Source organism: Nuphar pumila, chromosome 7 (genome assembly GCF_984573655.1).
Source record: "Nuphar pumila chromosome 7, dmNupPumi1.hap1.1, whole genome shotgun sequence".
Lineage (NCBI taxonomy): Eukaryota > Viridiplantae > Streptophyta > Magnoliopsida > Nymphaeales > Nymphaeaceae > Nuphar > Nuphar pumila.
The window spans coordinates 22,331,732-22,349,012 of NC_143255.1; the positions used below are offsets into that span (position 1 = coordinate 22,331,732).

The following is a 17,281-nucleotide window of genomic DNA, read 5'->3' on the forward strand; positions in this document are numbered from 1 at the left end:
GTTGATTACCAATTTACCGTTTAGTCGGATCCAGGATCGCATCATGATTCAATTAGTTAAAAGGGTTGGATCAGGTTGAAACCATCCCACTCCAAACTGGAGTTTATCTGGAACGGGTAAGCCCATCCTAATCTGATATCGTGTCAAATAAGGGTTTTGAGTTTTCCCCAGTTAAAACTTTTACCTACGAGCGAGTTAAAAGCTGAAATAAAAAGAATGAGCTTAATTAAAATAACTTGGAGCTCATTAATTAAGTTTAAAGAGGATGAACTAGAATAAATTGGTATGAGAGCTTGGATTCCTGTAACCTAAGTCATAAAGAACTAGTTGGGTTCTCGGGTCGGATAGCATCACTTATCCACCTATTTGTCACCCACACAGTCCACAGAGCATGAGATTGATGACAAATTCGTAATAAAGAGCAAAAACGAGGGTAATAACTCAACTTGACAGCGTTTCGAAAAAGTGCCGCACATTTGGCTCGACTGCTGTTCTTCTTCACCCTGCTCAGAGAGAGAGAGAGAGAGAGAGAGAGAGAGAGAGAGAGAGTAAAAACAACAAAGCAAAAGTGGGGTCATCGGTCAACCTGCTTTTGCTTCACTTGTTGCTCTTTCCTTTTCCCACTCTGATCATATCAAGAAGCAAGCAAGAAAAGAAGAAGAAGAGGTCTGAGAGACAGAGAGAGAGAGGAAGAAGAAGGAGAGGGAGATGGGTGAAGGGAAAGCGTCGAGCCTGGTGGTGATCCTCGTCGTCATACTCAGCCTCGTTGCTTTCGGCTTCGCCATCGCAGCCGAGAGAAGACGGAGCGTCGTGAGTACTCCTTTTCCCGCCCCCTCTCTCTCATATGCACAGCGCTGCACGCTTGATTTGCTTTCATTTTATGTGCATCTTTTCCTGCTTTTCCGGGGTTTTGTCAGATAGTGGTCTGTGTTGGTTCCTTCTAAGGTTTCTTTGGTGTCTCTCTACGTTTCTCAGTCTTTTGGTTTTCTCGATCGATATTAAAAGCGAGAGTGGAAATGTGTAGGCCAAGATCAGTTTTTCCGCATCTAGTTTGCTTGAGTCTTGAAAAGTTCTAGCACTAGATCTTACTTGGATCGAACGGCTTGCCTGCGTTTCTTCTCCGTGAGTGTGAGATGGATCGCGTTTTCTGATGAGGGGTCTCAAATGTTGCTGCAGAGCATCAAGTTCCTCTTGATCTGTACGCTATTTTAAGATGTTTGTGTCCACAACTGGATGGTGTGAACCGGAGTTTCAATTTAAAATCGTGGATTATGGGCTTGAAGTGGTTTAGCATTAATTTCCTATTTGGAGAAAACTGCAGTGAAGGCCTTGTGAATGGTTTAGGGAAGCTGGCCTATCCACCACTCTGTTTCATCTATAAGGTGGATGTGGGAATATTCAAGCTTTAACCCTTCATTGTTAGTTTGTCTATATGGGGTACATTAAGCACCAGCATGGATAGGGTTCAAGTAATTTACGCGATTGGCTTTCATAGTTCTTTCTAGTTTCTAGTGGGCTAGAGAAATTTTTGCAGGACTACCTTTTTTTTTGCTATGTTGCTATGATGTTGGGGGATACTGTTTTAAGGTAGCCTGAGGCTCTGTTTTGGAACTGGTAGCTGCGATGGGAGCTTATGCATATGGGAAATATCCTGTAAAACCACCTTGGTCGAGGATGTTTGGCAACTGGTAGCTAGCATGAAATTATACATTTAGGAAAGGAAGTGAGACTGTCTCCACTTTGTATTTGCACCAAATCCTGGATTTGGTAACTACCACCTCCTAAAGGTGGTAGCTGCCAAATCCAGGATTTGGCATCTGCCACTTTTCTAAATGCATAAACTCCCTCCAACTACCAGCTTCCAAAAATAATACAGAAGAACAATTGTAGGCTGTAACAATGAAACACGCTTCGGAAGAGCGATACTCCTAGCTTCCGAAACTTGATGAGAATCTCGATTCTCCCACGCCTCTCCTATGCTTTCCATATGCTTCATCTATTCTTCTTATATGTTCTCTCACTCTACTTTTCATGTGTTTCCTCATGCTTCTCACTCACTTCCATGTGCTTTCTCTAAATTGACAGTCATCATTTTTAGATTTTGTAAAAAAATTAATTCTTACACTAAAAAATCATGAAATTTAAGATTAGTCCTATGTCACACAGACTCTTCTAACAGGGCACCGCACCTGCACCCAGGCAGGTGCGACACTTGGACACAACATCTTTTATGTTAGGTGAAGTCAACCACACTGAGGTCCATTTCTATCCAAAAGTAGATTCAGTTAACCCTAATCAAGTCTATTTTTATTTATATTATTATATAAATGCATAAATGCACACAAATACACATAGGGTTAACTTAAAACTGTTAATATATATATCCTCCTCGCAGCCCCGCACCCAAGTTTTTTTAAAGTGCCGCGTCGCCGCATCCGCACCCACACCTATGTCACATAGGATTAGTCACTTTTATTTTAGTTTTTATTTGTGTTCCATTTCGATTTTGTTGACCATTAGACTCTTAAATGAGTTAGTCGTTATCGGACCGTTGGACACTTAATTGTCTTGGCCGTTATCTAACAGTTAGCCACTAGCCATTGGAATATGATTGTTAAACATTTATTTGTGATTGTTGAACATTTATTAATAACCATTAGACATTTATTTGTGGCCGTTAGACATTTATGCACCTAAGCCTATATGTACTAGGAATCCTTTGTGATCTGTATCCTTTCATTCTCTTGGGTTTTATTGCCACTTTTCCTATCTAAAGCTTCTCAAAGGTGATCATGTTGTGTTAGGGGGGCTCCATAATGTAAGATAGGGTTGTGTTTAATGCGAGAAGGCATGACTTAGTTGTATCCTCGATGCAAAGTTGCAGTCAACCCTATTGCACCGAGGAATTGATCCTAGAGGGGCAACTGTTGCTTTAAAGAGTGCTTATGTGCATGCCTCCAAGCATTTCCCTATTTGATTAAGTATATGTTTCAGCTAATTTTCAACGATGATGAGAGGCATCAGTAATGGAATTCTATTAACATTCGATGCCGTAAAGGGTATTGATAGATAATGATCAAAATAACACTAAGTTACAACACATACCACATGGGATGTCCCATTATAACTGTATTAATGTACAGAATTTATGATATCACCATTCATCATTGTTTTTCTAGCTAGAGTGACCAAAGTGGTCCTGATATCAAATCTATGTTCTCCATAATGTACCCCCTCAAATTGTAGATTGTGTTTAAATATGAGCTTGTCTTTTAGATGTTGATGCTTTCCCTTGATAAGCCTTTTGTGAACATGCCTGCAAACTGAAGTTCTAAAACCAATAAAATTTGCTTCAGCTTCCTGGGGCTTGAATTCTTTCTCTCATGAAGTAACATTTTATCTGAAAATGCTTAGACCTGTCAGAGCTGATGCTAGTTCAGCTTGATTAAACCGTATATTTATATATCTTTGCTTATGATACATGGTGGTCTGTTTAGTTGTAAGAGGAACTGCACAATTATAAATTGTATCATATTATTTAATATGTTAATGCCTGTGCCAACATGGATATGAAATGCTTTATTTTGGGAGGAAAACGATGGTTGTGTAGATTGATCATTTTAGTGATGGTTTTCTTGGGAACATTTGGGGGTGTCATGTAATGTAAGTGTTTGTGTATAATCATAGGATATTTGTGCAAAAAACCATCTCTGAGAATTATGTGATACATCTTTTGGCCTCTACTGTCAGCTCCTTAACCAAGATACCCAAATTTTATTGTATAAATTCCTAGTACGCAACATCTATCTCTTCTGAATACTTAGAAAATTTTACTTCTGCCCTTCAACTTTTAGTGCATGACTTAAATGGTGTTTTTATGGTTGATTATTCACTGTTCTTTTTCACAGCATAAAGTCTGTCCTGTAGCTAAGAAATTTTTAACTCAGAAAATGGCATGTGAAGTTTCTTGACCATGGAAACAAGTGTTTAAACCGACAAAATAATGGCTGCCAAATTCTCATAAGAAACTGAATTTTTTTCATATTTCTCACATATTTATTCACGAGAAAAAAAATTAAAGAGGAAAATAAAAAACAAAAGTACCTTCATGAAAATAGCCATAAAATGTTTCTACTGTAATAACATTCATGATATTTACATTTTAATGAAAATGTCACAATATTTTGAAAAGATCATGATATTTGAAAATGTCACAATACTTTGTTGTTTAAAATGCTGACCTAAAATATTACATTTTTTTCCTGCCGATATTTTTATTAGGCGTTAACACTTTGATGGACAATATTGGTTCATATTGTTTACTTTCATTGGTTTGTGTTTTGAAGCAACCTTTTTCCTTTACAAGAGTTCAATTATGTAGATTTAGGCTATAATAGAAAATTGCATCCTGATAAAATGCTTCCCTGTATTCTTTACAATTAATTAATCAAAGAAAGTTGGAGGCTTTGTTCCTGGCTTGATTTAATGGGAAAAAATGTTCCAGTAAAATATGCATTGCCAACAGTTCGTGCGACTATGCAAACCCCGAAGGAGGAGGACAAAACAGGCTTCTGATGGGGACATTTGTTGGCTTTAGGCTCCCATCATTTTTCCAGTACAATCAGAGACAACAAAGATTGCTAAAGTGCAAGAGTCAAAATCACACGGAAAATTAATCTGTGGTTAAGATTGTATGTTTAATGCATAACTCTCTCTCTCTCTCTCTTGGAAATCCCTGGCATTTTGTTCACTGCATTGTCAGGATTTTGATCTCTTTCACAATCATATGCAGGGTCACATTGTGAAAGATGAATACAACTCTACGTACTGTGTTTACAACTCAGATATTGCAACTGGCTATGGAGTGGGCTCTTTCTTGTTTCTTCTCTCGAGTGAATCAGTGCTTATGGGCATCACAAAGTGCATGTGTTTTGGAAGTCCACTAACTCCGGGAGGAAGTCGTGCTTTTGCTATCATATATTTTATATCTTCTTGGTAAGGCTTTTGCTTTGGTCAAATGTGAAGATGCTAGTATGAAATCAATGATTCATTGACATTTCCTTGATGTAGTGAAATGCTTGAGCCTGTGTAGATTGATCCATGTCCTTTGCAGGTTGACTTTCTTGATTGCAGAGGCTTGTCTAATTGCTGGTGCAACACAAAATGCTTACCATACTAAATACAGACATGTGATTTATGCTGATGGCTGGCCTTGTGAATCTCTGCGCAAGGGAGTGTTTGCTGCTGGTGCTGCATTTGTTGTATTCACGATGATTCTCAATGTTTTTTACTACATGAACTTCAGCAAGGCTGTTCGTCAAACCAATCATGCCAAACCTTCCGTAGGAATGACTGGTGGCTATGCATGAGGAGACCAAGTTATGTGCCAAAGATTTTTGTATGACAAGTTTTCCTTCTCTAGAAGGTTTGCAGAAGTTGGAAGTAGGTGAAAATTTGGGATTTTGAGAAGCCTGAGAACATGAGGTAGGTACTATTATATAGAATTTTGCTATACACTGAATTGTTATCATACTATCCTTCTTATCAAGCATGAAAATGGGAAAAAAAATCAGGTGGTGTGTATTTCCTCTAAAACTTTAAGCAGATGGGTATGTGCAGCGTACTTATTTTAAGAAAAGGAATTTTCTGTCCCCTAATCCGTCTAAACACTGTCTAATTGCATGAATGAGTACTCTGGTGGGACAAATTTTCTGTTGATTTTGCGTTCTTGTGGTTCCAAATTCCAATGCATTTATGTAGTTTATGAATTACCTGACATCTTATTTATAGTTGAACTGAATCTTGGAAGACATCCATGGTTACTTGTCATTGCTTTGCACTTCAAACATATAAACTGGTAATAATTTGGAGAACATGACATTTACTTTTGTACTGCATCTTAGTAGCTTACAAAAGCAATTGTCATCTTCTAGAATACCTCCGATCCTGTTGGGCTCTTGCATGGAATGATATGGCACTATACTTATTGGAGAAAGGTTTTGGAGTTCAGAGTTACAGTACAAATCCGTGATATATGATTTTGCTGAACTGCTTATGCATGCTAGGTCTGACCATATAATGTGGGGAACTAGTTAAAGTAATTTCTTTTGATGGTTTAACCTGCAAGGCTCACATTTCCCACATGGTTACCAAGTTGTGAATCGTGCTAGATGTGTACATCATTTATCTGATCAAGCGAAATATAATTGTACCTGCGCCATCGTGCACCTGGCAATTGCCTGTTCTGATGACCATCCGCAACACTTGGAGCATTTCTGCATGAAATTAGAAAGATGACAAGAAACGAGATATAATGCCATTATTAGAAATAATGGCGTGTGGTCATCTGAAGGCCCAATAAGCAACATTATGATTTTTTGTGATTTTACATGGAAAAAGATTTATTATACCTGCCAGCCTGAAATAAAATAGTTGATTTTTTTGGGTAACCAGTACAGTATAGTTGAAGTTACCTTTTCCCCAGGTCAACTCTACTTTTTGGTTAGTTCCTTGATTGCGTACTGTACGTGAATGACAGAACCACAATATGTTCTACTTGGCCTTCACACAATTTCTGGCTCTCTCTACACGACCTTTGCATTTTCATCCTTTGTTTTATTTGGAATGCTCTATAATTTGGTGTTCAAGGAAATGAGGTAGTTACACGGTACTGCTTGAAGTGTCTTGTGATATGGTATATTCAATCAAACAGTGGACTTGAGGCTTGTTATTGACTAAATTGTCTTCAATCTAGACCAATCTGAATAACAGTACAGCTTTCTATCTTGAACGTTTATAAGGCCGTAGTGGATGCTGGTTTATAGAGTCTGGTCTGCATTCTCCACATTCAAAAGAAAGCTTTAAATGTGCTATTGTTTAGCTTCATCGGGATTTGCTAACCTCATTCTTTATTGCTGTTGGACACTCGTTCAGAATCTTGAGATCATGTCTTCGAATGTGTGCCTACGTTCTTAAAAGAGTAAAAAAGGCAGCAATCAGCACGCCTCAGTGGGGAAGTCGATGATACTTTTGTTAATTGCATGTCCTAGAGAAATAAGAACAATTTACCAGCACACGCTCAAGTTTTGGCATATTTACGGATCCATGATTAATATCTAAAATACATCACTGTAAAACCACCCCGGATGAGTGGTGTGTGTGTGTGTGTGTTGGGGGGGGATAATTTTAAAAAAATAAGAAGATAAGGTTATTCTCACCCACCGTGAGGGCTATGATGAGCCTTCCATCCACCGATCAAGCAACGAGCGACTGAGGGAGAGAAGCGTGAGGAAAAAAGAAGAAAAAATCGATAAGAGTAGCAAATTAGCTTATCGGATTTTTGACAGCCGGTGACAGGTAAGCCTCACTTTCTTCCTTTTGTTTTCCAAGCTGATTTGAGGGCCGACAGCCATTGCTGCCGACGGGTTGTAGAGAACCCTCAAACAACAAGCTGGCAGCCATTGCTGTTGAGAGAGATAGAGAGATGGCCAGCCCCTATGCCACAAAAAGAAAAAAATAGAGGGTCGGCTCAGGGGCCGGCCCCTCTACACCAGAGAAGACGGAACACTTTCAATTTTTTTTTCTTTATAGGGGACAGACCGGGTCAGTCTAGGTGCAACCCAGATCAAACCGGGTCAGTCTGGGTGCAACCCAGACTGAACCAAGTAAGTTTATATATATATATATATATATATATATATATATATATATATATATATATATATATATATATATATATATATATATATATATATATATCCGGGTCTAACTAGTTCAACTTGAGTTGGCTCAGACTGAACAGGTTTGGACCAAACTGGTCCAAACTGAACTAATTCAGACAGATCGAACCAGTCTGGTTCACAGTTCGAGTCTGACTCAATCTCAGTTCTTAGTTTGGATCCAGTCTGATCCAGTCAGTCAGGATCGTTCCAAATATAACTGAATCCATATAGATCTAGGTTTGGATCCTGTTTGACTGATCCAGATCTAAATCAGAACTAGATCTAGTTCAGATTAGTACTAGATCCAGATCAAAACTAGATCGGGATCCAACTAAATGGATCAATTCTAAATCCAGATCAGAACTAGGTCTGGATCTAGTTCGGCAGTTCTGGATTCAGATCAGAGCTGAATCAGGATCAAACTCATTGCTGGATGGACCAGTTCTGGATCCAGATAATAAATGAATCTAGATCTAGTTTGTGATTAAATTTTGAATTTTGAGTATAATTATCAAAATGACCAAAGTACCCTTGTGTGTACCCAAGATCCATTTTGGTAAAATGGGCATAACTTTGCACTCCAAACTCAGAATTGAATAAGGTTTGGTGCATTGAACTCGTAACATAGAGAAGAATCTTTGTGACTTTTGGTTTTGGTCAAATCAATGGCACAAAAATTAAGGTTTGAGGAGTCAAGTCGAGAGGGGTACTTTGTTAATTTTATTAAAATATAAGAGGTTATGTGTATTAATACGAATATGCTTATGTAATAATCAAATTCTACTATTAAAGCATCTTGAGACTTGATTTCAATTAGAGCTTAACATTCATATTTGAGGTAAGGGATATTATAAGTCATTTTAGTTATGAATAAACCTTTTTGTGTTGCATGTTATTGTTGATGTTGTAAATAAACATGATTAGAAAGATAGATATTGAGTGTGAGCATGATATACATAAAATGACTATGCATGAAAGTATTTCAATGAAATAGTTACATACACATGTTAGTCGTGATATGTTATGCGTAACAGAAAGAGATTATTTTTGCGATAGCATATATGTATTATAATTTGCAAATAACATGCATAATGATGTGATTGTAATTAAACTTGAGTCACTTTATTCTATTCATATCATGTGAATATTTATATTGAGATTGACATGCATAACCCCTTAAATCTCGAAAGTGGTGATCTGTAGTAAGGGCTACTTAGTTCGCTGCTAGAGTGAAACCACTATGGAGAGTAGGCCGTCAGTGATTTAAGATGAGATAAGTGTAAATCTTAATATCATTCTGAGATTGAAGAGTGGGATTTGTCATGATCATTTCACGATATCATTCATGAGAGAACCAGTGAAATATGAGCTTGAGAATATAGTTCAATGTAATGAACTTAATATATGACTTAGGGTTATACTCACACAGTGTTAAAGGCTTTAGACGACCATGGATGGTTAAATATCATCATGGTTTGGATGTAGTATGAACCATACCAAGATTAAAATTGAGCATGACCTCCTAGCTAGCTATTGGTGGGGCCCCCTTTTTGTTTCACTGCAGTGCCTAGTGGTCCGAGGATCACTGACAATGTATGGTTCATTATCTGGCCAACATGTAGAATTTGAGTGTTTTACGCGGGTTGCTATGCCCATAGACGACTATAACTGGTATAGCCAACTTAGTATTAGTTTAGTGTGGCAGAGTGTTTGAGAGAGTTAAAGAGAGATAATTAAAACATATAAAATTATGTGGTGTGTCGAAAACTAAACTCAGACTAGGGGCTTAGAGCCCACTACAGTAGTAAGTTAAAGTTTTATTTGTTATAATTATTTCTTACTGAGTTGTAGACTCACCCCCTTTATAATTACAACTGTAGGTTTCAAGTACACTATGTCAGGCAAGACGTGATTGACCACTTCTTTTTTAGCAGAGCATTTGGTAGTTTTAATTTTTTTGTCATTGAACATTTATGTATTTGCTATTTCTTATGTTATGAATGATGATCTGTATAAAAGAAAGTGAGTTATTGGAAAAAGAATGAAAAAAAATGTTAGCCATGTTTTTTCTGTGTGAACTCTTTATGCTTTCCTTCTATGAAGTAATACCAACCGGACTCGGACTCACAAGGTCCCAAATCGAGGTGTTACAAAATGATATCAGAGTTAAATTCACACACAAATGTTTATCATTCATAAAAAGTTTAATGACATAGAATCTGATATAAGTCTCTGCTCAATAATGACACGTTAGTGATTAGGTTGTTTTGTAATTAAGAATGGCTAGCGAGCGTAATAATCATTAAGACTCTAGAGCGCAAGACCCTTCTGAGCCACCGATCATAATAAGAGAAGAGTTAATCATTGTAAAAATGATGGCTATTAGAGTCATGGCGAACATGTCTCAAATAGTGAGAGAGTTGACACCACGACCCCCACAGATTTATATCATAGCCGGGGAGAGAGATGCGTACCTACATGACGACCCTGACACTACTCAAGAGCAACGATTAAAGCTTTATGGGCGACAACTACAACTTTATGGGTGAGGGACTCACTTATTTCACTGTCAGAGAGCTTGATCAGTGCAAGGGCGAACGACGAAGGATTGAAAGGTGGCTCAGGAAGGAGTCGCAAGAAGAACATCCCCTAGCATAAACTTTACGTCTTAGGGAGGGTCTCGAATGACCAGTGCATGTGAACGTCATATGTCCCAAGCTAGCTATGTAGCTGCTATGAGTGCAACCAATCAAGAAGTTTCGTATTCGGTCGAAGAGTTTCTTTCTGAAGAAACCAGGAGAGCAGCAATTCAGGCCGCAGAAGCAGCATGACACACTGCAGAAGTGAATGAAAGTGGTCCAGGACCAACATAGGGATGAATGACATCAAAAAGTTCATAAGAAGGAGGCAAGGATGAAGATCCCATTGTTGATCTTGCCTCACCTACCTAAACTCTTGCTTCGCCCTCATACAATATGGGCACTCGTTCAGTGCCTGAAGATCCCACTGTTGATCTTGCTTCACCTACTTACACTCCTGCTTCTCTCCAATACAACTTGAATGCTTCTCCTATAACTCACCATCAACAGTCGTGAAGGAGTTTAAGGAAAGAACCAAGCTTCAGATGGATTGAAGAGTGATATGACGTCGCATTTAGAAATGCCTAGCTTTATTTAGTCTAGTTCATTTATTTTTTATTTTGCATTGTTTTCTTCTTGCTTGCCTAGTAATATTTATGTACTAGGATGATTAATAAAATAAACTATTTTTGACTAAAAAAGTGTTGTAATTGCTTACAAATGATGGAATTATATGCAAATATAATCTAACTGAACCAAATAATGATAAAATCAATTACATGATAATATTAATGTAGCACATAGGTTGTTTGACTCTGAAGCTACACATAGTTTCGCCACCTTAACTTTTTGGGAAGCGGTTGCCAGTTACACCTTCATGGTTGAATATTTCTTACTTGATAGAAACACCTATAGGTGAGTCTACTGTAGTGAACACTATGTAGAATAATTGTATAGTAAAAGTAGAAAACCATGAGTTGCCTTTGAATTTATTGCAACTCGATTTCAAAGATATAGACGTTGTCTTAGGTATGGACTGTTTGTCGAACCACCATGCTATCATTGTTTGGAGAAAGAAGTATGTTAATTTTCAAAACCCCCAGATTTCAACTTTCATATATTGGGGTGTTAGGAACTACTCAGGCCAACGATCATATCATGCCTAAAGGCCAATAAATACATTTAAGAAGGATACATTGGATTTCTTGCCTACATAAAGACCGAAGAGAGAGATGACCTCACCATATCAGATGTGGACATAGTTCAAAAATATGCTGATATTTTTTTAGAGGAACTACCAGGTCTCCCTCCTGATCGAGAGATTAACTTTCAAATTGATCTTGTTCTATAAATAACACTCATTTTGAAGGCTCCTTATCGGATGAGACTGACAAAACTTAAGGAACTCAAAGAACAATTGCAAGAATTATTGGAGAAAGGTTTTATCCGATCGTCAGTATCTCCTTGAGGTGCTTCAATTATGTTCGTTAAGAAGAAAGATGGATCACTGTGAATGTGTATAGATTATCGACAATTGAATGCAGTGACCATTAAGAATAAATATTCATTACTACAGATTGATGACTTGTTCGATCAACTTCAAGGAGCTGCATGTCTCTTAAAGTTGTATCTGAGATCAGGTTATCATCAACTGAAGATTAAGATGTGGCTAATACAACTTTCAAATCAAGATACGACCATTATGAGTTTTTGGTTATGCCTTTTGGTCTAACTAATGCATAAACAACCTTCATGGATATGATAAACAAAGGTTTCAAACCATATTTTGATAAGTTTATGGTAGTATTTGTCGATGATATCCTTATTTATTCAGCTATGAAGGAGGAACACGAGGAACACATGAGGATTGTTCTACAAACACTCAGAGAACATCAGCTCTATGCCAAATTTTCAAAGTATGCATTTTGGTTGAAGCAGGTGTCATTTGTCATATTGTATATAAAGAGCCTTCAAAATGGGTGTTATTTATAGATTCGTAGTGATCTTGTCCTATAAATAACACCCATTTTTTTATATATTCTGCTCCACCAATTAATGAAATTTTCATTAATTGGGATAGACCCAAGAATCTTATAAAGATTCGTAGTTTCTTGGGATTAGCTGAGTACTAAAGGCAATTCGTGAAAGGATTTTCTATATTGGCAGCTCCAATGACAAAGCTCACCAAGAAAGACATAAAGTTCAAGTGAAATGACAAGTGTGAGCAAAGTTTTAAGGAGATAAAGAAGTGTTTGACCACTGCTCCGTTGTTGGTCTTGCCTTTTGAATCTAGAGCTTTCACTATTTACAATGATGCTTCTCATAAGGGATTGGGTTGCATTCTGATGCAGCATGATAAGGTGATAGCTTATGCATCTCGCCAACTCAAAACACATGAAGTCAATTATTCGACGCATGACTTGGAGCTAGCAACAGTGATATTCACCCTTAAGATGTGGAGATACTACCTATACGACAAACAATTTGAAGTTTTTACTGACCATTAAAGCCTTAAATACTTATTTTCGCAGAGAGACTTGAATTTGAGGCAGAGAAGATGGTTAGAATTTTTAAAAGATTATAACTTCGAGCTGAAATATCACACAGAAAAGGCGAATGTAGTAACTAACGCTCTTAACAGAAAGTCAAGAGCATTAGCCAGACTCGTAGATTGAGATTTATTTTCTTCAATCGCGCATCAGAAAGCAAAAGCTCGATGATTACCAGGTTGTTATTATTTATGCAAACCACATTGAGGTCAGAATTGTGTGAGCAAATTAAGGAAAAAGCAATACTTGGATCCAGAGTTAACCCAAATTAGAAAGAAAATTTTGAAAAGTGAGGAGTCAGACTTCAAAGTTGATGACCAGGGACTCTTTAGATTTTGTTATAGAGTGTGCATTCTTAAGGATGATCAACTTAGAAATCAGTTATTCAACGAGGCACACCACTCTTGATATGCCATCTACCCTGAAAATACCAAAATATATCAAAATCTGAAAGATATGTTTTGGTGGAGCAGAATGAAGAGAGATATTGTTGAGTTTGTAAGCAAGTGTTTGGTATGCTAACAAGTAAAGATTGAGAAACAACGACTCGAAGAATTGCTACAACCACTTCTTATACCTGAATAAAAATGAGTAGATGTCACTATGAACTTTGTCTCAGGACTTCCAAAGATGAATAGTGAAATATATTTAATATGAGTGATAGTAGATAGGCTAAGTAGGTCAGCTTATTTCTTGACCTGTAAGACAACTTACTCTTGTGACCAGTTGGCCCAACTTTTTATCGGAGAGATAGTCAGACTTCATAGAGTACCCGATTCGATTGTTTCAGATAGAGACTCTAAGTTTACGTCACGATTCTGGCAGAATTTTTAAGAGGCAATGGGGACGTAGTTAAAAATGAGCACGCCATTTCACCCTCAGACAAACAGACAATCATAGTGAACCATCCAAACCCTGGAAGATATGTTACGAGCATATACTGAGTATAGTGACCCGTGGAATGACATCCTACCTCTGATGGAGTTTTCCTTCAACATTAGCTTTTAAGCAAGTACAAGCATGACTCCATTTGAGACACTGTACGATCGACAGTGTCGAACACCTTTGTGTTGGGATGAGGTCTGAGAAAGAAGATTGTTAGGGCCTGATTTGGTGCAACGTATAATAGATCAAGTGAGATTTATTCAAGAGCATCTTCTGGCAGCGCAAAGTTGACAAAAAAGTTATGCGAACCAAAGATGTTGCAAGTTAGAATTTGAGCAAGGTGATCATGTATTTTTGAAGATATCTCCCTTTGAGGGAGTGATGCGCTTTGGTCTGAGAGAAAAATTGAGTCCAAGTATATTGGACCATTTGAGATATTCTTGAGGGTTGGTCAGACAGTGTACCAATTGACTTTACCACCTTCCTTATCCCTAATTCATAATGTATTTTATGTCTCTATGTTGTGAAAGTATGTGCATGATCCCTCTCACATATTGGATATAGTCGAGATAGTTTTGAAAATCCAGAATGATCTGAGCATGAGTGAGAAACAAAGAGATATATCTGGTATTAGTTAGATGGGGACATCACAACAAAAATGAGGTACATGAGAACGTGAATCAAACATCCATGCATAATTTCTACAATTATTTTCAGGTAAGATTAAGGACAAATCTTCTTTTAAGAGGGGTAGAATTGTAAAACCACCCCAACAATTTCGTCAGGGGAGATAATTTAAAAAAAAAAAGATAAGGGCGACAATTATCCATTTGAAGGAACTGCCTCCCCTGTAACCATCAGGGAGGATGAGGATAAACATCACCCCCCACGATCGATGAGGGGGTAAGCCTCTCCTTCTTCCTCTTATTTTCTAGGTCAGTCCGAGGGTCGACAACCATTGCTATCAGCCGGTTGCAAAGAAACCCTGGACAACAAGCCAACAACCATGGTTGTCGGCCTTGCTGTCGAGAGAGAGGGTTGGCCCCTCTGTACCTGAGAAGACGGAAGGGGCAGAGCCCCTTCCTCTTTCAATTTTTTGTTTCTTCATACAGGACAGACCGGGTCCATCTGGGTGCAGCATAGACCGAACCAAGTGACTTTAAATATATATATATATATATATATATATATATATATATATATATATATATATATATATATATATATATATATATATATATATATATATATATCCAGGTCTAACCGGTTCAAACCAAACTAGTTCAGCTCGAGTTGGCTTAGACCGATCCGGTCCAAACTGACTTAGAGAGATCGAACCGGTCTGGTACATAGTTCGGGTCTGACTGAGTCTGGTTCTCAATTTTGATTCGATCTGATCTGGATTAGATTGAATCTAGATCTAGTCTGATCCATTCAGTCTAAATCGATCCAAATGGAACCGAATCTAGATAAATCTAGGTCTGGATCCTGTTTGACCGATTTGGATCCATAATAGAATTGGATTTGGTTCGGATCAGTATTGGATCTAGATTAGAACTGGATCTGGATCTATCTGAATGGATTAATTATGAATCCATATCAGAACTACGTCAGTATCCAGTCCGATAGTTCTGGATTCAGATCAGAGCTAGATCAGGATCCAACTCATTATTGGATGTACCAGTTCTAGATCTAGATAAAAAATGAGTCTAGATCCAATCAGACAGTTTAGGATCTAGATAAAAATTAATCTGGATTTAGTTTGTGATTAAATTTTGAATTTTGAGAATAATTATTAAAATGACTAAAGTACCCTTATAGGTATCCAAGATCTGTTTTGGTAAAATAGGCATATCTTTATACTTTGAACTCGAAATTGAGTGAGGTTTGGTGCATTTAACTTGTATCATAGAAGGAAATCTTTGTGTTCTTTGGTTTTAGTCAAATCAATGGCATAAAAATTAAGGTTTAATGGGTCAAGTTAGGAGGGGTATTTTAGTAATTTTATTAAAATATAAGAAGTTATGTGTATTAATATGAATATGCTTGTGTAATGATTAGATCTTACTATTAGAGCATCTTGAGACTGAATTTCGATCAGAACCCAACATTCGTATTCGAAGTAAGGGACATTATAAGTAATTTTAGTTGTGAATAAATTTTTTTTGCGTTGTATGTTATTGTTGATGTTATGAATGAGCATGATTAAAAAGATAAATATTGAGTGTGAGCATGATATGTATAAAATGACTATGCATGAAAGTATTGCAATGAAATGATTACATAAACATGTTAGTTGTGATATATCATGCATAATTGAAAGAGATTATTTCCGTGATAGTATATATGTGTTATAATTTATAAATAACATGCATCATGATAAGATTATGATTAGACTTCAGTCATTTTATTTTATTCATATCATATGAATATTTATATTGAGATTAGCATGCATAACTCCTTATATCCCGGAAGTGGCAACCTATGATAAGGGCTACCTGGTTCGCAGCTAGAGTGCAGCCACCATGGAGAGTGGGCTATCGGTGATTTAACGATGTGGAGACTCTACATCGTTGGGTACTTAGTATGAGATAAGTGTGAACCCTAATGTCATTCTGAGATTAAAGAGTGAGATCTGTTATGATCATTTTACGATATCACTCATAAGAGAATGATTGAAATACAAGCTTGAGAATGTGGTTCAATGTGATGAACTTAATATATGACTTAGGGTTATACTCACACAATGTTTGAGACTCTAGACGACCAAGGATGGTTGAACACCATAATGGTTAGGATGTAGCATGAACCATGCCGAGATTGAGATTGAGCCTAACCTCTCAGCTAGCTATCAGTGGGGTTTTCTTTTTGTTTCACTGCAGTTCCTGGTGGTCCGAGAATCACTGAGAGCGTATGGTTTATTGTTTGGCCAACCCATAGAGGGCTATGACCGGTATAGGCGACCTAGTGTTAGTTTGGTGTGATAGAGTATTTAAAAGAGTTAAAGGGGGATAATTAAAACATACAAACTTGTATGGTGTGTCGAAAATTAAACTCATACTAGGGTTTTAAAGCCTATTACAGTTGTAAATTAAAGTTTTATTTGCTTGTAATTATTCTTTACTGGGTTGTAGACTCACTTCATGTATAATTATAAATATAGATTTCAGGCACACTAGCACAGAAAAGACGTGATTGGCCACTTCTTCTTCAGCAAAGCACTTGGTATTTTAATTTTCTTGTCATTGAACATTTATATATTTGTTATTTCTTATGTTATGAATGATTAACTGTTTAAAAGAAAGTAAGTTATTGAAAAAAGAATGAAAAAAAATCTAGGCATGTTTTCTCTATGTGAACTCTGTATGCTTTTCCTCTGGAAAGTAATACCAACCAGACTCAGACTCACGAGGTCTCAGATCAGAGTGTTACAATCACGGATCATATCAGAAACCTTGACCTTTTGAATCCGCTACCTATAAGTCACCAAGATCTCATCCTAAGCAACTTGAACAAGGGAAAAGAGATCACCCCAAGGATGAAACTA

At 37.2% G+C, this 17,281-nt stretch overlaps 1 protein-coding gene across 1 annotated transcript; it reads left to right on the forward strand.

Moving 5' to 3' along the window:
* The first annotated feature begins 688 nt into the window (after positions 1-688).
* Positions 689-5,595, forward strand: LOC149831499 (uncharacterized). The gene is made up of 3 exons (XM_090012104.1): positions 689-810; positions 4,793-4,995; positions 5,114-5,595. Exons 1-3 carry the CDS (start codon positions 709-711, stop codon positions 5,367-5,369), a joined length of 561 nt encoding a protein of 186 aa, XP_089868230.1. The 5' UTR covers positions 689-708; the 3' UTR covers positions 5,370-5,595.
* Positions 5,596-17,281: the final 11,686 nt, after the last annotated feature.